We start from the raw sequence: 23,930 nt of genomic DNA on the forward strand, positions 1-23,930 counted from the left end.
AGTAGGGAGGCTTTATTTGGTCTCTGGCAGACATCTGGGCTGTGGGTGACCCCTTAGAACTCACAGTCCCAACAGAAGAGAACTGAAGCCCTCGAGCGTGTCGGGAACGATGGAAATGAATTACAGGACAAACGGGAGCGGGAACGAATCCCAGAGGGGCGGGGGGCGGGGGGGTGAGAGGTAGGCAGAACCTACACTGCGGAAGCGGAGACTGATCCAGGCTAGCCGTGTGTGTACAACCCCGACTTCCGAAGTGCACAGCCTCCTGGGCCTGCACTGTTTTATCCGTTTCGGGGTTTCCTGTGGTTTTCATCAGGTGCATTCCGTCTCTGGAGAGGACACTCTGAGTCCGCTGTGTTGTCACGTGCTCTTCAGTATAGACCTTAAATGGAGGAGCCATCGGTGCACAGGTGAGCTCTGAAACGATTTTATGGTTTCAGTGTTTGCTTTTTACATGCAAGTTTAATTGGAGATAAAGGCTTGAGTTTTACTCAAAGATTGTCTCGGGACAGATCGTGTTCTGTCTCCAGCAGGGTCGGGAAGATGTCTATTGCAAAGCTTGGTCCCATTTCAGTGACCTCAGTATAGGTGTTGAGTGCCCATTTTCTCTTAGACTTTGTTGAAATGCAGATTTGGGTTGAGTAGGTTTGAGTCTGCATTTCTAACAGGCTCCTGGACGACACCAGTGCTGCTGGTCCCTGGACCACACTTGAGTAGCCAAGGAGTTTGCTTACTACTTGTCGTGGCTGCCTGTAGTTTTCACAACAGCCTCTAGATGTCACCGGCAACTATGAGATCCGGTGCTCCTAGGCTGGCCCCCAAACCGCCTCCAAGCCCTGAGAAAAATGTCAGCAATTTATTTAAACTGGAAGCTTGTCTAAAAACCGGTGTTTGGATCCGTTGCTTCTACGTGGAACTGACAAAGGCGGGGGAAAAATGTTTACCTTTTAGGAAAAAAATGTCTTCTTGAAATTAAGATGTTTGTCCAGGAACTTTCCAGCTACCTGCTTTATTTACCACTAAATGCTAAACTTAAAACACTGCAGAAATTAGCAGTTAGTCCTACATGAAAGTTACAAGCAGAGACAGAGTTATTTTGTTTTAAAACCTGGGTTTTTTAAAAGAAACTAGTGTTAATATTAGTAACTTTATCACCATAAATCCACTTACAAACATCACTAGTATAAATAAAATCATTCAAGCCTCCCCTATAAACCATCCACAGCTTCATCCAGGCTGGGGCATATGTAATAACAGTTAACATGTAGCTGAATGAGCTCACGAACACTCACAGCTTCCCTGTCAAGCGACTTCTAATATGCCATTCTGTAGGTGGGGAAACTGAGGCACAGGGCAGCTAATACCCAAGCTCAAACATAGAAAATGGGAGGGGCCATTCAGTTAATCCCTATACTGGGTTGCCATTCATGCCCATTTACTGAACGAGTTCACGTTTTCAATTTCCAAATAGTAAAGGTGTGTTCCTTCCATGAAAGGTTGGCTGAGCTTGACTGCAGGAGGGGCAGTGCCGGTGTCCTGGCCCCGCTCTGTGGGAGGTTTAGGTTCAGTGTTGACCTCATGAGGCGAAGACATACAATATGCATACGCATAACCACTTTCCAGCTTAACCGTGGTGGTGTCCTAACAAAGGTCCTTCCCTGGTTTCTGCAGCTGTTCGAAAGGGCGCATTTGGCCAGCTGTCGAGGAAGGAGCAGAAGTGGCACTGAGTGTGATCTAAGAGACTGCGGCATTGTGAGACCCGGTGCTAGGGCTCCCCTTACTGTCTGCTGAGCCCACCCTCAAAGCCAGTGAGCCTGGGCCATTAGCCAAGGCCCCGGATCTCTAGACCGCACTTTCTTCCAAGGACAAGATGTCTCCCATTAGGCCAGTGGCTTCAGTCACCCCAGTGATTTTGGAAAACGCATCAAGCTCTTCCGAAATCTAACAAGCTTGTTGCCTTCTCACGTCGTGGAAAAGGGGTCCCAAAGGAAAGGGGCCCTCAAGTCTTGCCAGTGGTGTCCGAGAAGCCGCTCGGTGTCACAAGCACTTGAAAGTTGCAAACGTAGCCAAGAGAGAGCCCACAGTCTTCAGCCTAACTTCCTTGTAATGAGACTTGCTCTTCCCCCGACCGGGAGTTTCCAAAAGCCAAGTATCTCCAGACTGCAGCCCTCCGGCTTCCTCTTGCGTGGGTGTGCTCCCAGCTGTGGAAACCCGCCGTTCCTCGCGCCGTTTCACTTCCCCGGCGTCCCGGGGCCTGTCCCCGCTCAGCGGACCCGGCCGCCTCCAGCTCCCGGTGAGACGACTGCCGGGGCCTCCGTGCAGCCGGGGGCAGCGCACACGCGGGCGCCCTTCCTTGCCAGGCCTCGGAGGGGCCCCAGAGCTGCCGCCGGTACCAGCGGCGCTCTGAGACCGCGGGCGCCCCGGAACAGCGCGCGGCCGGAAGCGAGCCCCGCGGTGGGCGGCGCCTGCAGGCGGCCTCGGGGTGCCCTGCGGGCGCCCGGCCCTGGGCCTCGGTTCCCGCGCCGGCGCCAGTCCCCGGACCGACGAGAGCCGGGTGAGGCCGGCGGCGGGAGGGCCATGCCTCGCCTCCGCCTGCTGCTGCCGCTGCTGCCGCTGCTGCTGCTGCTGCTGCCGCCGCGCCCGGGCGCGAGCCACGCGGGCCCGCCGGACGGGGCGCAGGAGCCCCTCCCGGGCCTGCGGGAGCGGCTGAGGGAGGCCGCCGCCCTGTCCCGGCGCTACTGGGCGCTCCTGCGCTGCCGCGTATGGCCCGAGGACTGCGACGGCGACGAGGAGGCTCGCGCGGGGCCCCTGGGTAAGAGCGGCCGCCGGGGCTCCGCGGGGCCGGACGAGCGCCGGCCTGGGAAGCTGGGCGCCGCCGGGGACCGGGCGGCCCGTCCCCCTGTCCCCGGCGCGGCCCCCTGATGCCCTCGGGAGGGCCTGGCTGCCCTGCCCACGCCTCCCGTCCCTGACCCCTCCAGACGGCTCACACTTCCTGGAGTCTGCCAGCCCGCCCTGGCTCATCCCGGGAGCTGCTCTTTCCCACCTCCGTCTTGGCTTTACGGAAAACCCCCGGTCGGCCCCAACCCCAGCACCTTCTCTCCTCGGCTGCCGACGGGGGCGGAGCTGGGCCCGGAGTCCTGGACCTGTGTTCCCCCTCCGGCTCCGGCCCTGACAAGTCGTGGGGCAGGGCTGTCACTTCACTGCCCTGGACGAGATGGCTTCTGAGGCCCCTTGCAGTCTATGTAGATCCTTCTGGGTCCTGTAATAACGATTGTAATGGCAATCCTGCAGTGGTGCCCTAAACAGCTTTCATTTAAATCAAAAGATTTCTAAATCCCAGTGAGTGGCTTTCGGTTTGTTTTTGCTCGTGCTGGGTGTATTCAAGTTGACATTTGGCAAAGGAATTGAGAGGCCCTTGGGGTTCACATGATTTCGGATCTTGAAGCAAGCAGGAGGAATGATGATCAGCAGCTACTGCTTGACTCCCTCCGAGACTGCCAGCTCCTTGTGGGCAGGTCTGGCACCCAGTGCTTAAGGCGTATCTGTTGAGTGAACTGAGCCTTTGCTGGAGCGGTATCCCCGCTGGGTGGTAACTGGGTGGACGGGGTGCCCACTCCGGCCCATGCCCTGAAAAGGGGCAAGGAAGGCCCAGGGAGGAGTGAGGGGTAGCTCCGGAGCGGGGACAGAGGACCGGAAGGACTGCTCTGCTTGGTTGCAGGGAGGCAGTGTCCGCCTTCCCCAAGCCGTAGGCCCCGTGCCTGTCTCACAGGCCCCCCTTTCCAGGCTGGAGCCTTCCCCTGCTGGGCCGGCAGTACCTGGACATCCTGACCTCCTGGTACTGCAGCTTCCAGGACTGCTGCGGCAGCGGTGACTGCAGGATCTCCAACAACCTCACAGGTCGGACCTCGCGGGGGCGAAGGGGCTCGGATCTGTGGGGAGGAGAGGCGATTGAGGGGGGAGCGGCTAGGACGCAGGGTACCTTTCGTCATCCTCTCTGTGGCGGACAGCACACCCTCCCTGGCTCCACCCCGACTCCCGGGAGCCCCTGTCCCCAAACCCTGTAACCTCATGGCTGGAAGGAACTAAGGCCTAGCAGAGGACTTTGAACACACTCCCTGCCCTCAACAGGTGTTTGCTGAATTGAATTTATTCATTTGAGGGTGTCTCCATAAAGTATTGGGGGGGGCGGGGTCCTGAAATTTCTGGGCGGAAGCAGCCTCATGGGCCTAGGGGCTGGGTTCCCTCCTCCGGACAGGACTCTGCCAACCATTCTGGGGTGTCTTCAGGGCCTTCAGAAAGGGTGATTCCTTCTCTCCCTAAATTCAATCTTGATTTCTCCAGCTCTTCAGAAAATAGCCCTTGAGCTCGTTCTCCCACCTCCTGCAGAAAATCAGCAGTTAATATTGGTGCTCTTGGCCAGAGGTCAGCACAAGTGGGGGGGAAGCAGGAGGGGGGATTTATAAATTTAGTTAATTTCAGCTACTCACAAATGTTAAATGCAATTCAACTAATAGTCTATAAAACAAACTAAAATTACAGGGACGCCTGGGTGGCTCACCTTCCACTTTCCTCACCCGAAGTACGTTGCGTGTCTGACTTTGGCTCAGGTCATGATCTGACCGTGAGTTCGAGCCCCGATTCGGGCTTGCCTTTGTCAGTGCAGAGTTCTCTTGGATCTGCCGCCCCCCCTCTGTCTCTGCCCCTCCTCTGCTGGCGTGCTCATGCTCTCTCCCTACCTCTCTCAACATTAAACAAACAAAAAAAGGGATCCAAGATACACATCCATAAAATATCAAGCTAGTAAAGTGTTTGTAACAGAAAATAGCCCTTGAATCCCTTGGGGTGCAAGATCTTCACGGTGGTTTCTTATTTTGAGGCCAGGAAGTCTGGATGGGTGATCCCTGCTTAGAGATGTTCAGAGGCTCAGCCTCCCAGGGACCGTGCCCACGTGCACCTGACCATGGCTCCCTCTGTCCTGCCCCCAGGCCTGGCATCGGACCTGAGTGTACGACTGCACGGCCAGCATCTGGCCCGGGAGCTGGTCCTGACAGCCGTGAGGGGCTACTTAGAGCCGCCGCAGCCACACAAGGCCCTGGCTCTGTCGTTCCACGGCTGGTCTGGCACAGGCAAGAACTTCGTGGCGCGGATGCTGGCGGAGAACCTCTACCGGGATGGGCTGAGGAGCGACTGTGTCAAGGTGTTCATCGCCACCTTCCACTTTCCTCACCCGAAGTACGTGGACCTGTACCAGGTGAGGCTGGGCAGTGCTAGGGCTAGCTTCGCCAGCCGGGTGGAGGCCGGAAAGACGCTCAGACAGCCCGAGCGGCCGGCCTCCGTGGGGGGGAGGGAGGCCCTGAAGCCAGCCATCCCCTGCCGGGAAGTGGGCCTCGGAGAAGCCCAGGTGTGGGAGCAGGTGGCCACCGTGACAGAAGCTGTAAGCCACACAGACATCCCCCCCACACAGGTGAGGTCCTGGACACGTGGAAGGAAGGCTTCTGTCCCAAACACCACCTGTCTCGAGCTGTCTCATCAGCCAGACGCTAAGCTTGAACAGAAAACCCACGTGTTAATTGTTCTAGAAATAGTGGCAATGTAGGAAACGTGCAGCAGAGAAAAGCAAAAGCTTTGTCGTAATCTCCACACCCAGATGCAACCACGGCATTTTGGTGTACTTTCTTGTAGCCTTTCGTCTGTACTGTTTTATGTCATTGTGATTAATATTGGACAGGAAGTCGCAGATACTGTTTTTTTTTTTTTTTTAAAGAGGCACATCACATAAGATTTTCCACGTCTTCTTCAAATCTCTCATGACACACCAATAAGCAGATGGCCAAAAATTGTCCGTGCCGTTCTGATTTGGGTTTCTTCATTCAGACACGTAGGATTTCAGATAAGCCAGACGATGACCCAAACCGCATTGCAGCATGACAGAGATTACTAATTACTACATCTCTTTCGGCTTTTAGTTGCTATATTTGCAGTGTGTTAACCTGGGAAGATGATGTAAGCCTCTGCGGACAGAGATTGCCTGAGTCACCTGGCAGCTTCAGCTCAGTCTTGGAGGGCAGAGGTGGTGTGACGTGTCCCAAGGGCTGGCGACTGGTGGCTGGTCGGCCAGGTCTTCCCAGAAAGAGCAGAACTGCTATGGATCTGTTTTCCGCTGTGAAAACTGACATGTGCACACTTGCTCTCACACCGTGCACATCACACACACACACACACACACACACACACACACACACAGTGACAGGGGCCCGAAGGCAGAATCCAGGGATGTTAGAGGTGGACACTGAGTGTGGGCTCTGCTGACACCCACCCCGGGCAGGAGCCGGCCCTGCTCTCCTGGTGAGCCCTGCAGGGCGGCTCCTCTGAGAGGTCAGCCTCGCCTGAGGACCAATGAGCACTTGCTCCTGGGAGTTCAAGACCGGTGGCTGTGGCCAACACTGGACACTTGAGCCTGCTCTGCCCATCTCTCCTATGGTAGAGCCTGCCTCCCACCCCCAGGGAGGGTGCCTGGACGTGCTGGGACGGGACCTCGTCCTGGAGCACAGGGAGCAGGACTAGGGCTGGGGCCTGATTCCTCTTCACAAACCGTGGGTGCATGAGAATCACCTGGGAAGCTCCCTAGAGGTGTAGGCCCTCGTCCCGCCCCCGGAGGTTTGGATTGGTAGGCCTGGGGTGGAAGCCGGTGATGGTGATGCGTTGCAGATGGGCTCCCTGGGGCCCTGGCGGCTGTAGGGTGGGGATGTGCTTTCCCGGCTCCCCAGCTCCCAGCAGCTCCCCGTATTCCGTGCAGGAGCAGCTAACAAGTCAGATCAGGAAGACACAGGAGCGCTGCCCCCAGACCCTGTTCATTTTCGACGAGGCCGAGAAGCTGCATCCAGGACTGCTGGAGGCCCTCCGGTCACACCTGGAAGGCCAGGCCCCCGAGAATCACAGAGTCGAGTCCCCGAGAACCGTCTTTCTCTTTCTCAGGTGAGGTGTGAGCAACAAGGGCAGGAGGGCCGGGTAAGGGCAGGGAGAGCGCTCGGCCCCGGGCCGCGCCTGCCAGGCTCCTCCAGCGGCTGGCGGGAGCGGCTTCCATGCTCTCCGAGGCTGCAGACCCTTTTCCGCAAAGGGAAACCACACACCCCAGTGGAGAAAACAGAAGCCCAGCCTCTTGGGCGGGGGCAGGGGTGGGGAGCCCTCCGTCTCCCGGGTCCTGCCCTGAACCTACCGCTGAGGAGGGATTCTGCCTCCCACCCTCACCTCCACCGCCGGCGCCAGCCACCCTTCGCTCATCTGTCCTCTCCCATGGCCGTGTTAGGGTGGGGAGGCTCCCCTCCGACCCCCCGGTTAGTACATGGCCTCCTCAGGGAGGGACCACTCACAGGGGATCCCCTCTCAGAAGGGCATTTTGGGGATTTGTTTTTCTTGACGTATAATTGACACAGAGCATTAGTTTCAGGTGCTCAATGGGATTCGCTGTTTGTATATATCCGTATTGCAAAATGGTTGCAGTTAGTTAACACCCGTCACCATGCACAATTACACTTTTTCCTGATGAGAACTTTCAAGATCTAACGCCAACACCTATCAGATATGCAGTGCAGCATTGTTAACTAATTGCCCCTGACCTCTGGCAACCACCCATCTGTTCTTGGTATTTGTGAGCTTGGTTTGTTGTTGTTCTTGTTGTTTTAAGATTCCACACGTGAGTGAGATCATACGGTATTTGTCTTTCTGTGACTTATTTCATTTAGCATGATGCCCTCAAGGTCCATCCATGTTGTTGCAAACGGCAAGATTTCATTAGGAAATTTATGGAATTTTATGCACAATACTCCATTGTGTGTGGGGCGGAGCACATTTTTGTCATCCATCCATTGATGGACACTTAGGTTGTTTCCATATTTTGGCTGTTGTAAATAATGCTGCAGTGAACATGGGGGCATGTATATCTTTTTGAGTATTTTAATTATCTTTGGATAAATACTCAGAAGTGTAATTGCTGGATCATATGGTAATTCTACCTTTAGCTTTTTGAAGAGTCTCATGTTTACTGGTAGCGTCTGCATCAATTTACATTCCCACCAACAGAGCACAAGGCTTCCCTTTTCTCCACATCCTCAGTAACACTTGTTATTGCCTGTCTTTTTGGTTATAGCCATTCTAACAGATGTGAAGTGACATCTCGTTGTGGTTTTGATTCGCATTCTCCTGATGATGAGTGATCATTCACCTTTTCATGTACCTGTTGGCTGTCTGTATGTCTTCTTTTGAAAGATGTCTTTTCAGTTCTTTTGCCCATTTTTAATCAGATTATTTTTGCTGTTGAGTTGTATGAGCTTTTTTTTTTTTAAACTTTTTTAATGTTTTTGTTTTTGAGACAGCATGAGCAGGGGAGGGGCCGAGAGATGGAGAGACACAGAATCTGAAGCAGGCTTCATGCTCTGAGCTGTCAGCACAGAGCCCAACACGGGGCTTGAACTCACAGACCACGAGATCATGACCTGAGCCAAGGTCAGACATTTAACGGACTGAGCCACCCAGGCACCCCTTTAATGTTTACTTTTTGAGAGAGAGGAAGAGAGAGAGAATCCCAACAAGGCTCTGTGCTGATAGTGTAGAGCCTGATACGGGGCTTGATCTTAAGAGCCATGAGATCTTAAGAACCATAAGACCTGAGCCAAAATCAAGAGTTGGACACTTAATTGACTGAGCCATCCAGGTACTCCTGTATGAGCTTTTTGTATTTTTTGGATATTAACCCTTATCAGATATATAACTTTACAATACTTTATCCCATTCAGTAGGTTGCTGTTTCATTTTGTTGGTTTCCTTCACTGTGCAGAATTTTTTAGTTTGATGTAGTCCCACTTATTTTTGCTTTTGGTGTCCTATCCAAAAAAATCATTGCCAAGACTGACGTTCGAGAGCTTTTCTAAGAGTTTGATGGTTTCAGGTCTCACGCTGCATCTAATCCATTCTGAGTTAATTTTTGGGTATGGTGCAAGATAGTTATCCAGTTTTCATTCTTTTGTATGTGGTGTTCAGCTTTCCCAATACCATTTATTGAAGAGACTGTTCTTTCCCCATTGTATATTCTTGCCTCCTTTGTCATAAATTAATTAACCATATATGTATGGGCTTATTTCTGGGCTCTTTTGTTCCACTGATTTATGTGTCTGTTTTTATGCCAATACCATGCTGTTTTGATGACTATGGCCTTGTAATATAGCTTGGAATATAATTCACACACTGCGAGTCCCTTCTTAAAAGAGCATTATGTTTTCAAATCAGCACATTTGTTGAAAATTAGGTACAAAGTACCTTTGAAAATTCCCAAGGTAGACCCAGGTGGAGGGTGGTTTCCCACCAAGTCCAGTATGGCTAGCTCTTTCTCCAGCTTTGGAAGGTCTGGTTCTTCTGTGATCACGAGGGGAAGTCGCTGGCTTGAAATTCGGGGTATGATGTGTTGAGTGAAAAGCTCACGCTTTCACACCTGGTTGAGATTTGCAGCGTGGCCATGCAGGACTCTTGACCATTATACTGCACTTCCTGTTTGATTTGCCATTATGCTCTGGAAATGGCTTTGTAAGAAGAATTGAGAAATCAGCTTGTTCGATCCTATCTTTTTATGGTGGCTCCAGCTGGGAAAGTCCTGCCCAAGGTCTGTTAGAAGTCAGGTTTGGGTCCCTGCTGGCCCAACCCGAAATGCTTCACAAGCGGCCAATACAAGGCACAAGGTACTTCTCACCCTCAGCAGGCCAGTACATGCTTGCTAGGGGATTTTCTTCAGTTTTGGGTGCACCCTAAAGGTGGAGAACTAGGGAGTCTGGTTTTTCATCCTGCTTGGAGCATGTCAGGGAGCAAGGTGTGGAAGGCAGCTCTTGTTTCATTGTGGACCCGCAAGGCAAGATGGAACCAGTTGCAACGGCCGCCAGGTTGGGATTTCAGTGGTTGATGGCAAGTCCTTCCTTCCTAGTCTATAATTCAGGCTTATGGGACACTACAGTGCCCTGGGAAGAAACGCAGCCGGGGGTGGGTGCTCCCAAGGTGATTTTAAAAGAAAAGCAGAGAGAAAAGCGGACGTTTTTCTGACCTGAGCCACAGTGCCAGGGCACTGACTTTCCCACTCAGTTCTCTGCCTGGACAACCCTCCCCAGTGCTAGGATCTCCTCATACGACCCAAGTGACCTTGCAGTCTCTAGGCAAACATTTGTCTTCATAGTATTTTGGTCATTGACCTACCAGCGGTGCCCCAGTCCCCTCTAGCCCTGCCCTTTCCCCTAGTGACCTGGCCTTTACGCACCATCCGAGGCCATGCGGTCACCAGTGAATGGACGTAATGCTGGGGTGGCAGCGGGGCCTGGGGAGAAAGCCACCGGGGGAAAAGCCCCGTGTGGGCCCCCACTTGCTGGGGGATGGAGAGGCCATGCCGGCCATCAGGGAACCCTCTGGGGAGGAGGGCGCACACCTGGGACAAGGGCGTGGTCTCCAGCTCTAGCGGTTCTGGTGCCGGCCTGTGTCCCACTGGGAGAGTCAGTGGTCCTTGACAGGCCTGGGCGTTCACCACCTGGAGCCCTCAGGTCAGCCAGGCTGGCAGCGCAGCTCAGTGCCGTCCCCACTCCTGCCCCTGGGGGTCCAGAAAGCAGCCCTTCTACACCCTGAAGGCTTTCGGGCACAGATCTTCCTCAGCCTGCGATGGGACTATGTCCCAATAAGCTCGTGGTAAATTGAAAACACGTTTGACACACCTGACCCGCCGGACATGGTGGCTTAGCCCAGCCTACACCAAATGTGCTCACAACACGAGCATTAGCCTACAATGGGGAAAACCGTCGAAGGTGAAGCCCACGTGGCAATGAATCGTTGACCAGCTCGTGTGATTGATGAATACCGTACTGACAGAAACAGCGTGGTTGTGTGGGTGCAGAATGGCAGTAAGGGTATCGGTCGTTGGCCCTTATGATCACGTGGCTGGCTGGGAGCTGTGGCTGCTGCCCAGCATCCCAGCTAAGGATCGTACCACGCGTCGCTAGCCCAGGGAAAGATCAAAACTCAAAGTAAGATTTCTGAATGCTTACTGCATCTGCACCATTGTAAAGTCGAAAAGTTGGAAGTCCGGGACCCTCTGTGTTCCAGGGATGGGTCGGGACAGCATGGGAGTCTCTGGAGTTGACTTCTCTAGTGGCCTCACCGGTGTGCTGAGGGCTCTTGGGTTTGGCAGAAAGGCACAGCTGATTCAAACTGCTGGTGGGGACAAGTTACACTGTTTGAGGCCAGCAGCCGAATCCTGAAAAAACTCCTCAGCCTGCTGTTTGAAGCAAGGCGCCAGTGGCTTTGCAGGCTGCCCTATGGTGGCATCGGACGGCAGCAGGGAGGCCGCGGGAGCGGTGGCGGGGTGTCCTGGGTGGTAGGCTGGAGTCGGGCTGATGACTCTCACTCACTTCTACCAAGTGGAGCTCGCGCCTCAAGTGGGGTCATGGCACTCTAATGGGAGCTCTTGGCCTCTTCTCGGTGATGCTGTGAGGTGAAAGGGGAGTTAACGTCTGTTCTCTTCTCTTTGGGCTGTTGTCAGGGAAAGAACAGAAAGGGCTTTTTGAAGAATTAGAAGAATGTGAATTTTTCATGGAATCAAGGCGCCTTGTACCCCAGTGCACAGAAGATGCTTGTAGAAATGTGTATTTGTTGACTGTTGAATCTAGGGTGACCTAAGGAGGCAATCTTAAATTGGTCCAATTCTCTTATTTCACAAGTGAGGAAACTAAGGCTCTGAGAGATAAATAATTGTTTATATCTCTATTTTTTTAGTATAAAATTTTTTTTTTAATGTTTATTTTTGAGAGAGAGCGCAAGTAGGGGAAGGGCAGAGAGAGAGAAGGAGACACAAAATCTGAAGCAGGGTCCAGGCTCCGAGGTGTCAGCACAGAGCCCGATGCAGGGCTTGAACCCAGCCACTCAACTGACTAAGCCACCCAGGTGCCCCTATCCCTCGTCTTTAAGAAAGACCTATTAGCAATTAGGTTTGGTGGAATGGTCTGGAGGGGCCTTAGAGCTGAGAGCTGGTACGAGGGCCTGTTGTCCTGCCCCTGAGCCAGCTGAGAGGACGGGCCCACCGGTGGCCTGGGAGGAGGTGGAAGAGAACTGGAGCGAGCCAGGAAGGCAGCATCTCTCTAACGGTGCAATCCTGGTGCCAGAGTGGGTCCTGAGGAGCTGAAGCCTAGGGGAGAACATGGTGCATAGAGAAGGGGCCCATGTCACGTCTTGGTGGGTGACAGAAAAGCCTGTTATACAGAGGAAGACAACACTGGCTATGGGACAAAACAAGAGAAATTCAGAAGGTAGATGGGAACAGTGTAGACAAATGTGCACAGACGTCCATGTATTTAATACACCTTTATTGAGCACCTGGTATTTCCATGCTCCAGGGGCTCCGTGAGTAAATCCCACTCCTGTCCCCAGTACCTGCCCTCCAGCCCGTGCACGTGTAAACCTGCCTTCGCCTCACATGGGGAGCGCAGGATGGGGCAATCCCTTGGCAGGGAACAGCTCTTGCCTTGGCTGATGCAATCGTGATCACTTGCCTGTGTAGACGACCTGCCTGGCAGGCCTTCCTCCAGCCGGAGGGTGTGGGGCGGCAGCTTCCCTACATGAAGGGGTCAGGGGAAGTCTGGCTGTGTCTGACCTTGAGCAAGGGGTGGGGACCACCCTTGTCCCTGCCGGGCCCTCCACCTGGGACTCAGGGACTGCTGGGCCCTCTGAGGAAGGAGGCACTGGGTCACTGGGCAGTCCTGGCCTACCCATGGGTGGAGGCAGGCAGCTCCTCCTCTGTCGCGGAGTCTCACATGGAGCCTGGCACAGGAGCCACGCTCAAATGCAAAACAAGGGTTAATATGGCTGCGAGCGAGAGGGGCAGAGCCACCCCCTCCCTCTGCTGGGCCTGAGCAATAGGCAGGGGCAGAGCTTGGGTTAAGGAGCTGTTGGAAGGCCTGGGAAGCTGCGGCCTAGCAAAGGGAGAGTGCGTGGGGAGGGAAGTAGGCACGGGGCTGGGGGGATCGGAGAAAGTGCTCCCAGCTCCCCTGGCAGTGGTGCTCATATCCTCTCCTCTTCCTCCCTTCCTCATCTCTCTAACCCAGTCCGCTTCAGACCCATAATTCCAGTTGCCTGGTGATATCCCAACCCCTGGAGAGATCAAGGGTGAATATAAAACACTCGTGGGTGTAGAACCAGGCTTTTGTCGCCACCCTTCTCCCACATTCACTCCACTTGTCAGCAGCTGGGGGGGTTGCGGATAGCAAGCAGCTCTCGGCAAATGCTCGTGTTCTTCGATGGCCTCCTTTCCCTCACATCTGTCAGTCACAGGGTCTTGACAGCTGGGTCTCCTAAACTAATTCTTAAACCCTTCTACCACAAACAGCTCCCTGACCTTTCTGCGACCATCCCATGTGTCTTCAATTTGACCTCCGTGGCCCTAGAATGATCTTATTAGGAAGGAAAGCAAATCAGGTCACCGCACCACCCTACACTCCCAAGCGCAAACCCCTTAGTGGTTCTCCTCGGCCGATGAGCCAAGTTCCGTGTGTGTGGCAGACGCCTCCTCACGCGAGCCTCCACCTACCTTCGTGCCTCTGCTCCTCTGGAACCTGAAGCCCGCAAGCCCTCTGGTCCACACCTGGACACACACCTTCCCGTCTGGTCTGCTTGGGCTCAGAAGCCTCATGCTCCCTCTTAAGTGTTAGGTGCGCCTCCCTCAGCACTGGCGCCGCAGTCCCGGCATCATACACGCCTCTCCTGCCCCACAGAGGTCAAGGGGAAGGACCACATCACACAATCGCTTTGCTCCCTGCACCTAGCACAGCCTCAGGGAGCGTGTGTCAAAGGGAGCAAGACAGGGACGGTGGTTGGAAAAGCAGGACAAGGTCCTCTGTTTAGACTTTGGGTTGTGACAAGATCCCTTGGAGGGGGAGACGCTCCTTGACCTCCAGTCACCAGTCCCGTAGGCTTCAGTGATCAAGTTCTCCATTTGGAAGATAAATATAAAAATACTAGTATTTGTTAACAAGTCCTTGTTTCTTCCAGTAACCTTGGAGGCAGTGTCATCAATGAGGCTGTCCTGAATCTGCTTATGGCCGGATGGTCCCGGGAAGACATTAAGCTGGACCACTTGGTGCCCCAGCTCGAGGCCGAGATTGCCAAGTCCACAGGTAACGGGCCCCCAGCCTCACAGAAGCTGTATGTATGGGAATGTGGGCTTCTGAGGTTGACAAGGCACAGAGGACACGCTGTAATCATCTCATTGTCAACTCCAAGTAGGCACAAGAGGGCCTAAGAAAGCCCAACTCCTTTTCTGAAAATGCTGTGAGAGAGAGTAATTGCCCCCCCCAGCCCTGGGAATCCAGGCGGTGGTAGAAGCCTGTGGACCCTGAGCAAGAGTCTGTGAGCTCAGTGGTTCATGCCTCCAGCCACCTTCTGCTTTCTGCTGTCAGATGAAACTATAAACCTGCAGTCCTAGCCCCAGGGCCCCCTTCACCCGGGACACACTTTCCCTAAAAGAAGACGCAGCTGTGTAGATCTGGACACAGGTGTTAGGGTTGGGGACAGCCCCAGGTAGACGCCATGTAACTCTGGTCTTGATTTCAGACAGTGGCTTTGGCCAGAGCCGTCTTGTCAAAGAAAACCTGATTGACTTCTTCGTCCCCTTCCTGCCGCTGGAGTATCGCCACGTGAGGCTGTGTGCACGCGACGCCTTCCTGAGCCAGGAGCTCCCGTACACAGAAGAGGCACTGGACCAAATTGCCAAGATGATGGTGTACGTCCCCAAGGAGGAGCAACTCTTCTCTTCTCAGGGCTGCAAATCTATTTCCCAGAGAATTAACTATTTCCTGCCTTGACTGCAAGAGGAGGACTTCCTGAAGCCGCCTGCCCTCCTCTAACAGGGCCCATCGGGGCAGGCTGGCCTCCCGCAGTCACTCACCCACACAAGGTGTGGGAAGAAGGCGGGCCTCAAATCGGAAGCGGAGCCAGTTCTTTCAGTCACTTGGTGCCTTAAAAAGCCACGTTCTGAAATGTGGGCCAGGTGGTCAGAGAAAGCCACATGGAAGATACATCTCAGCTCTTGCTTGCAGACACCTGTGGCTGTGGGACTCCTGGTGACAGGGAATGGAACAATGGAGCTGCGCAGGTTTACGGGACGGGCGGCTTAGTTTTCAAGTTGTTCCCCAAGGGAAGCTGGGTAGCTTCTGTGAGCAGATGAGCAAAGAGCCTCAGGCTAAAGGAAAAAGTACATAGTTATATACATATATATATGTATATATAAATCATGTCAGCATAGGTTATGACTAATTCTCTTGTAAATCTAAAAGAAAAATTTAAGTTAGGGGCTTTGACATGCCTGTCATATATATAAAAATTAAAATTCTGTATTTTTCTAGAACCCTCAGCCTGCTTTCTTACTGAGACCTAGTAATCATGCTCACCCAGCAACATTCCCAAAGCCGGGTCCTACTGATAGAGACGTGCTGGTGCTCACGGAGCTGACAGGGTGACTGCCTGGTCAGCTGAACCGAGTTACTTCAGCCTCTCACTGAAGACGCTTTCACAGCGTCTTGCTCCTGTGTATGAAAACGTCACTCCCAGGCTCCCAGCTGTAAAAAGAAAAAGTCTTTTTTGAGGTTTGAATGGCCACGTATAAACGCATACACTGTGCCTCTAGACACCCAGGGGCTGTGAGTTGTGGGTCTCTTCCCTTCTCTTGGTTCCTTTGCTTTTCTGGAATTGCACACGGGTCTTTGCTCTTAACATTTGTCATCACCTCAAGTAGCCCCTCTTATTTAAAGCCCTCCGCAACCGTCTTACCATTAGCCCTGGAGAAACAGGCGGCTTCTGTCTCTCTCCCCTTTAACACTTTACTGCACTCATTTACTCAAGGCTCGGGAGTACCCAGCCTGAGCCACATCACAATCTCAGTACTCCAATACACGACTAAAACCACTTTTTCTCACCACCTATGGGCCCGCAGTGATCTGGACCTCACTGCACAATAAAATGGGGGGGGGGGGGTCAGTTTTCGCCCTGGCTCACTGGCTCAGTCTGGAACCTCAGGAGGAAGATGCAGGCGACCTGATGACTTGGCAGCCCAGCTCTACACTTTACAAGCCATACTCTCCAGGTTCTGGAGCCACAGAACGGATCACACTAGCCACGCGTGGTGTCGTAGATACAGGCTCTGACCCTCTTCTACCTCCGGGACCACGACAGGTGGCAGAACGCGGTGGTTCTGAGCACTTCTCTGGAGCCACTGGCCGGGCCGGAGTGCGGCGGCTCAGCCACTCACCACCGTGAGACCACACAAAGCTGAGAACTGCAGTCAGACTTTGGCTTCTACTTGTGTAAAAACGTGCATAACCGGACTTACCTCACAGGGTTGCTGTCAGGATAAAATGAGTTAATCTTTATAAAGTGCTCAGGACACAGTGCCTTGCTGTTTAAGAATGATAAAGTAAAATCTAATAAACCACCATCAGCTGGCACCACACTCAAAGCCACGGCGGGGCCTTTGCCTGGTCCTAGTCCTAGTTTTAGGAAACTCACGTCTGAGAACAGCCCACAATGCCCTATGCTAAGCACTTCGGAGCCGTTCCCTCTCGTAATCTTTAATACCACAACTTAAGTGACCGCTGTCCTCGTTTACTAAACGGGGACCGCGGACCCTGAGAGGGCACAGAGGTGCGCCGGAGGGGCTCGGCCCAGGCAGTCCCACTCCAGCTCCTATGCTTTTGTGACTCATCCCTAAAGCGGCTTTCCTCAGCCAATGCCACATCTTCGGCTGTGCAAAATGTGACAACTTCCACAAGAGGGAAGAATCCCAATGGAAGATTCTCCTTGGGATTCTCAAACAAGATCTCCCAACTTGACCAAAACCGGGCAGGAGAAAAGGACTGAAGACGGAGCGTGAGGGCGCGTAAGCAGAGGCTCAGCAGCCGCGGTACCCGGACCCCACACGTGCACCCCTTGAACTGAGCCTGCTCCTACCTGATCCAAACAAGGACTCGCGTTTTTAATAAACCTGAAGACCTGTGACATTCCACACGACCTGTGAAAGACGTTTTCGAATTTATTTGGAGTTATCCTCAAAATGGACTTTGACAGAATGAAGGCTCAACTCACTTTACGGTCACCTCATGTTAGATACACGCACGCACGGACACACGTTACCCACCTTATGAACCTGCTGGGCTCCAGATGATGCCTCTGGCCATTTCCAAAGAGTGTAATCCATCAAAGAATGAGTATTCACTCCCAGAGAGGACATGCTGAAGAATGTGCCAGAGGGAGGTTACTAAAATCGGCTTCTTTACCTTACAGACATCTATTTTATTGTAGAGAAGGATAAACTCTGCGCAGATCTGCTCAGGTAAAATTGTGGGAGAAACACTCCAATCACAAGCCTACTTTGCCAATAAAATATTGCAACCTTTATTTAAAATAAAACACAAGTTGGCAAGCCTTGTGAGACAACAGGCAGACAGCATTCCCCTTTCAAGGGCCTCATTTATTTACATCAAGTTTAACACTGTTAGCAGTTCACAGTCAGACAACAGGGTGAGATAATTAAATTAGAAAAACAAAACACCTGAAAATATATTACAAGAACAAATACCTGACAACACTGGTAGTGTGACCCATGATTGATGTGTTTTCGATTAAATCCCATATTGTCTCACTGTGTCCCCTTAGCAACGCACACAGCCCTAGGCCCTCACTCTCTGTGCACCCACCACGCATACACCTGTAGGGCGTGACCTTTGGTATAAACGTTAAACAAGTTTTAAAGACTTGGAATCATATTTTGTAGGATAAAGTTCTGTCAACCACCGTGAAAGGTTCAAACTTATCTTTGCCAAGCGAGCATAGCACTGGGTTCCTCCACTGATAGTCATTACAGAATCAGATTGCAAAAAGGAAGTGTGGGGTCCACCCAGGAGACGGGGGGGGGGGGGGGGGGGGGGGGTTCTGAGTATGCATGAACAGCTCGGTCGGCCTGTTCACGGCAAACACACCAAACCAGGGCACTGCTTCTAGTCACCACAGGGAAAGATCTGAGTAACTCCTCTTTCACCTACTCCCCTCCTTTGTCAGCACGGCAACGGGGTCTGTACATAATGTGGACGTAACACATACCCTCTATATAGATCCGAGATACGAGGGTTTTCAAACATAGGCCCTAATGAACTCTGAGATGAGTACCTCATTGTCCTTTCTAGTGTCTGAATCCTAATTTCTCTGAAAGACAATCACCCTAATCAAGGTGATTTCTCCAGATCTCAGAAAACTTCTCACAATGGAATCCCAAGAACAGTGGCCACAGTGAAAAACGGCTTGTCAAAGTGGAGGAAGGCTGGCTTACCGGGCCTTCATTCAACCACCAGAAACATCTCAGTCTCTTGGCAATCTTGCCACTCTCGACGCATGGAATGGTACTTCTGAACCGTGCAGAGCAGTATCTGGGATTCACCAGGGATGGCACTAAAGCACTGCAGGATCCTACAGTATCTTCTTAATCGAGAATAACTTATCTGGCACACCTGTGTTACTGCTATTACAGCTGATGAAAACCATCCTTACAGGTGAAAATTTTATTAGTCAGAAGTCCCGTTCTCCAACTGAAGTTCATGGTTGAACTTAATGGCTTAATTTCATGTTTAAAACTTGTATCCGAAGGCTCAGAAACAAATCTAATCAAGCTCCAACGACACCATCCATTTCCTTTCTTAAAACCTGCTAGCTTTGGACAGTTCACCTCCACCATGTCCTAAAGAGTTAACTGGAATGCTCCCAAGACCTCAAGGCCTGTGTGTACAGCTCAGTAGCCTGGAGTAACATGCAGGACCCAGAAATTTGATCCTATGAGTAACATGATGAACAGAGAATTTCACAAAACAAACACAGAAGGATATATGGGGTGTGGTCTGAGGACAAAGCGGAGCCTGAACTTGTGACTTAAAGCAGACACCCTCTTTCCCTTAGATGGTCTGCAGGTTAGATCTGTTCGCACGCCATCTGTGACCTTGGGCTGTTAACCAGGGCCTTGCTACTGTAGATTACTCGGCAATGGGAAAATTAAAGGATGTAATTTTTCTAAGAGAGGTAAACAATTTCAAATTTATAATTGTACACAGGAGCAAAGAAGTGCGCTTGGGGGCAGGAAGGGTCCAGTTAGAGCAACCTTCCCCCAGCTCACCAAGCGGAACAGAGAAAGTGCAGTCCACCACATCAGCGCCCGGTACGGAGAGAACATCTCAGGCAGGGACTCTGGCTGCTGGTGGGGCTTTCAGCCACCGCCACCCACCTACCAGTTCTAGCTCACTAATCGTGCGACATCAACCCAGCTTATGAGTCTTTCCTCCGCAAAACACACAAAACCCATCTCTGAAAGCACAATCCTCAGAGTGACCTCTCCCACTCCAAGCCAGCCTAGAGTCAAGATGACCTGCCTGGGCCTCCTCACCCAGGGAGGAGCATGCAACCTTCCCACCCTGGTTATCCCAGGGTGGAGCCCTCCCCTAACTTCCTCTCCTTTGGATCTAGGACACGGAGTCAGAAATGAAGGCAGTATCATCTTACGCGTGTCATCTCACCATGAAACACACACCTCAGGTATGGCATGAAAAACAGCAGCCCCAGAGCAGAAACTCCTCTTTTTGTACATTGCATAAACTTCACACGAGAGAGACTGGAGCTAAGACAGTCACCTGGGCAGATGCTCTGCACAGTGGCTGGGTCCACAGCCCTGAAATCCACCCACACCTCCCGGTACTACTCGGCAGGGAATGGCAGTGACCTTCTGGCTTCAACAGAGCAGGTGTAACAATAATGGTTACTCCAGGCACTCACCAAAAGCAAGCCTTGCATGTGTTTTTTTCAATTCTGGTAGTTGGAAAACTGGAACTCTAGCCAAAAGATTTAAATATCCTGACTGTTAAGAGCGGGACAGGTTTTAGAACCAGCCCACGGCCTCCCCGTCTAGTGAGGCTATGGCAGGCAGCAATTTCCTGGGGGGGTCATGCGGAAGGTACGGATGCCACCCCTGCCTGCCTTTGTCAGAAGGGTGTATCAGCTCCCTTGGAGCTGCCTTGCCCGATTTCTTTCCTGCTCCCACACATTCCAAACCGAAGCAGACATTTACAAAAGAACTGAGCTACTGGCCTGACAGAAGCTGAGCCCGAGATACAGACAGCTCGGGTCTATTAATTCCTAAGAAACTTACATCCAGAGACTCATCTACTTAAGAAAACAAATGCTTATGACACAGAGATGGACCCCAAATCCAGGTAGAACAAGTTAATGCCAAACAAGATGATGAAACCCCCAAATCATTATGAATAAAAATGCAGACAACCCTGTCAACCCAATATGAACTCTCGTGGAGGCTTATCCTGATAGTAACAATGATGTCAGTAGCAAAAATTGGAAGGGAACAGGAGAGGTCAGAATGCAGTGTGCCTATAACTCAAAAGTGGCCACCAATGGAATTTCCTCTTGGGTATTTTATGATTTAACAGGAGAGTAGTGTTTATTCATTTTAGACAAAAAAAAAAAAAAAGAAAAAAAGAAAAAGAAAAACCACACACAGATGAATATCAAGCTCATTTCTAACTGGCAGGAAATCCTAGAAAACTAATTCCCAAAGTGCACTGGTTCTACGGCCGTCTGATCCCCACCCTTCCCCCACCCACCCGACCCCCACCCAGCCCCCAAAAACAACAAAACCACACTGGACGTGGGTTAAAAAAGACACTGTCAACATCAACAGGTAACGAGTCTGCTCCCACCACACTTAGGATGCTAAATGGCTGAACATGTAGTGGAGAAATGTTCAAAGATAAGAGGGCCTCAATTCTTCCTGAGTCAAGGTCCCCGGAAGAGCTGCTTTGTTCTGGAGTATACATTACTACTTTTTAATGAGTATAATTAAACCAGAAAGTTGGTCCGTAGTTTTCTGAAATTATTCGGCACTGAGCTACAATTTTAGCAAAACACTCACTATACCTGCACATAATTCATTTAGCAGTTTCATATTTACAAATGCGATAAGTTATGGGGGTGATTATTTATATATTTGCATTTTCAGGTCCCCCACAGGTAAAAGCCTATTAAGTCAATCAGCATCTAACCGACTGTTTGATCTTCTAAACAGACAATACAACCTTACAGTTAAATTACATATGATACTTTTCTCAAAGTGCTTTCATATACATTATCTCATAGTCATTAAAATGATATGGAATAAAGTTGTTTTGTTTTGAAGAAAAAGGAATGTAGGACTAGGTTTTTTGAAACTTAAGTTGGTATTTATTACAAAGTGCAGACTACTGCTGTGTTGCTGAGGTCTGTCCAAAAGAACGACCCCATGTAATTTTTTAAATTACTGAGCTCTACTGAATGCCTGCTTTGCTAGTGTTGCCATTACTAAACATTCAAGCCTCTTAAGGTCAGAGAGTGCCAGGAGCGTGTGCTTTAGAACGTGTGCAGCACTGTGCAAGCTGATTGTCTATCTGAGCCACTTTTTCTGCAGTGTCTCACAAGGCAGCAGGAATGGTGGAAAGACCCCACAACCAGAAAGTCAAGAGACCTGAACCCTAGCCTAGGCTCTGTCACTAATTAATTGAGGAAATGGGCAAAGAACTTAACCATCCTCTCTTCCAATTTCTTAAGCTATGAAGAAAAGGGTTGGGGTACTGATCGTGTTCAGGCAATGCTGGGTATCTGAGACACACGGAGGGATTCTTGGAAAGCACATTTGCTGAGACCTCGCCCCACTGGGAATTCTGATCTGGGGTGAGCCAATGCATCAGACTCTTTTTTAAATCCCAGGGATTTTGCCACACATCCCTGGCTAAGACTCGACTGGACTAAATGTTTGTTAATAGTAGTAGCAGTTAGCATTTATGGAGTGCTCATTATGTGCCAGGCACTCAAGCTAAGTATCTTACACACATTATCTCATTTAATCCTTACAAACAACCCTGAGGTAGTTACTATTATTATTCCCTGTTTTCCAATGTGGAAACTAAGGCTCAGGAAGGTTAAATGACTTGCCTTCTAGACTGGCTTAGAGTCTCAACTCTTAATCACTATCTATACTGTATCCTTTAAAACTCAAAAGCTCCATGACTTTAGTTAAATAAACACAGACTGTGCCTTAGCAGTCAGCATGTTTTATTAACTGGGCACTATTTACTAGCCAATTTTCAATTGAATTGTAAGAAAAAATCTAATTTAACCCCCATAATTAGAGCTGGGAAAGGGTCTCTACTATAATGACGTCCATGTATAGCGGTCATCTGGAAAAACACTGGGTGAATTTCGTAGGGCCAATCTTTTTTAAGGCTAGATCTCTGAAATTCACAATGCAAGTCTGTAGGAAAATATACACACTTTAATATTACACAAAGCCTTTTAAGAAAATACTTCATGTAAAGCACAATCAAGATGTATTCTACACAAAACACTGCATTTTAATGTAAGAAATCTAAGCTGAAATCATATTATCTGTACATGAAAGGATCCAAGCTGTGACAGCCCAAAAGTATGCATATATATAACCACTTTAGAAAGTTTTCAACACCTTGAAGAAGGGCTCTCGCTCCCCTGCTTTGCTTTTAAACTTGATAACGTTTTTTAGTTTCTAGAAGCAGTTTTCTCTGCTGTGAACTGAAACTTTTAAATTTATGTAAGGTTATTTTTAAAACCTGGTCCTTTTCAATTAGAAAGAGGAACAAAATCTAAATTATACTTTCATAGTAAGTTGACAGTGCCTCTTTAACCTGAGCCCTGAGCCCACAACTCCTGAAGTCACACAGTTCAAGCACCGTGTGGATGGGGTGTGCTACAATAGTTAATGCTACTCCTGACAGTGTTGGGGAAAAGCAATCCATTTCATGAACTTGTCGAGCACCGACCGTAGGAAAGACAGAGCCAGGTGCTGCCCCTGAGTAAGACACAGTCCCCACCCTCAAGACTGTTCTGCGGTGAGGAAACCGGGGAGCTTACATACACACTCAGTAGTGTTCCTCCAAGGCTTATTTTCAGAGCTCTCAAGGAAAGACCCCCTGCTTTAAAAAAATAAAATAAAATAAAATAAAAATCCCCTGAAAAAACAATTACATAATTAATCCCTCAACTTGCATCCCACAATGACGGATAAACTTAAAAAGCAGCATAATATTCTAAAGTTTTAGCTTTCCCTGCCCCACCCTTAAAAGGCTAATTGCTAAAACAATTTCAAGTTTGTGGAAATGACCGATGAAGGGGAGTGGCGACGAAAAAGGTGGGGGGACCGTGGGCCTCCATCCAGGCCACAGGGAACCCTGTCTTCACATCCAGCCACTACAAGAAGATGAGCCAGATCACCAGTAGCCTGCGCTGCACCTGAAGGTAACACACAGAAGGGGCTCACGCAAGCCAGCCAGGGAGGCCCAGGACTGTCTCCTCCCTCCTTACCCTTCTCGTGACCTGGGCCTCCTTTGGAGCAGCCATAGTAAAAATCAAAGTTTTCTTTCTTCCTAATGAAAACTAAACTTCCTCCTCGGTCAAAGATGACAAATTCTGTCCAAAACATAGTTTTTCCTCCTCAGTATTCTAGCCCAGTTAGCATACTCTCAGCAGTTCTAAATTTCCATTATCTGCCACTGAGCAAAGAGAATCAAAGACCATTCACCGTAACGACACTGCACTGACGCGGCTCTCAGGGGATAGCTATATACTTATTTGCAAAACACCCTTGAGAAGATGTATCATTACCTTCACTTAACAGATTAAGAGATGGGGCTGTGGCCTGACAGTGGACAGATCGCAGAGCTAGGAAGAGAACTCACAGTTCATCAGTGTTCAATTCCTATCTTCCTAGGTTAATACTCCTTTAGGAGGAAAAAAATTTATTCTCC

At 50.7% G+C, this 23,930-nt stretch overlaps 1 protein-coding gene across 1 annotated transcript; it reads left to right on the plus strand.

Annotated features, from left to right (window-relative positions):
* The first annotated feature begins 790 nt into the window (after window positions 1-790).
* On the plus strand, window positions 791-16,077 carry TOR3A (torsin family 3 member A). Its single transcript, XM_049635041.1, has 7 exons — window positions 791-925; window positions 1,885-2,812; window positions 3,784-3,897; window positions 4,986-5,251; window positions 6,797-6,975; window positions 14,065-14,189; window positions 14,626-16,077. Exons 1-7 carry the CDS (start codon window positions 791-793, stop codon window positions 14,874-14,876), a joined length of 1,998 nt encoding a protein of 665 aa, XP_049490998.1. The 3' UTR covers window positions 14,877-16,077.
* Window positions 16,078-23,930: the final 7,853 nt, after the last annotated feature.

Source organism: Panthera uncia, chromosome F1 (genome assembly GCF_023721935.1).
Source record: "Panthera uncia isolate 11264 chromosome F1, Puncia_PCG_1.0, whole genome shotgun sequence".
Taxonomy (NCBI): domain Eukaryota; kingdom Metazoa; phylum Chordata; class Mammalia; order Carnivora; family Felidae; genus Panthera; species Panthera uncia.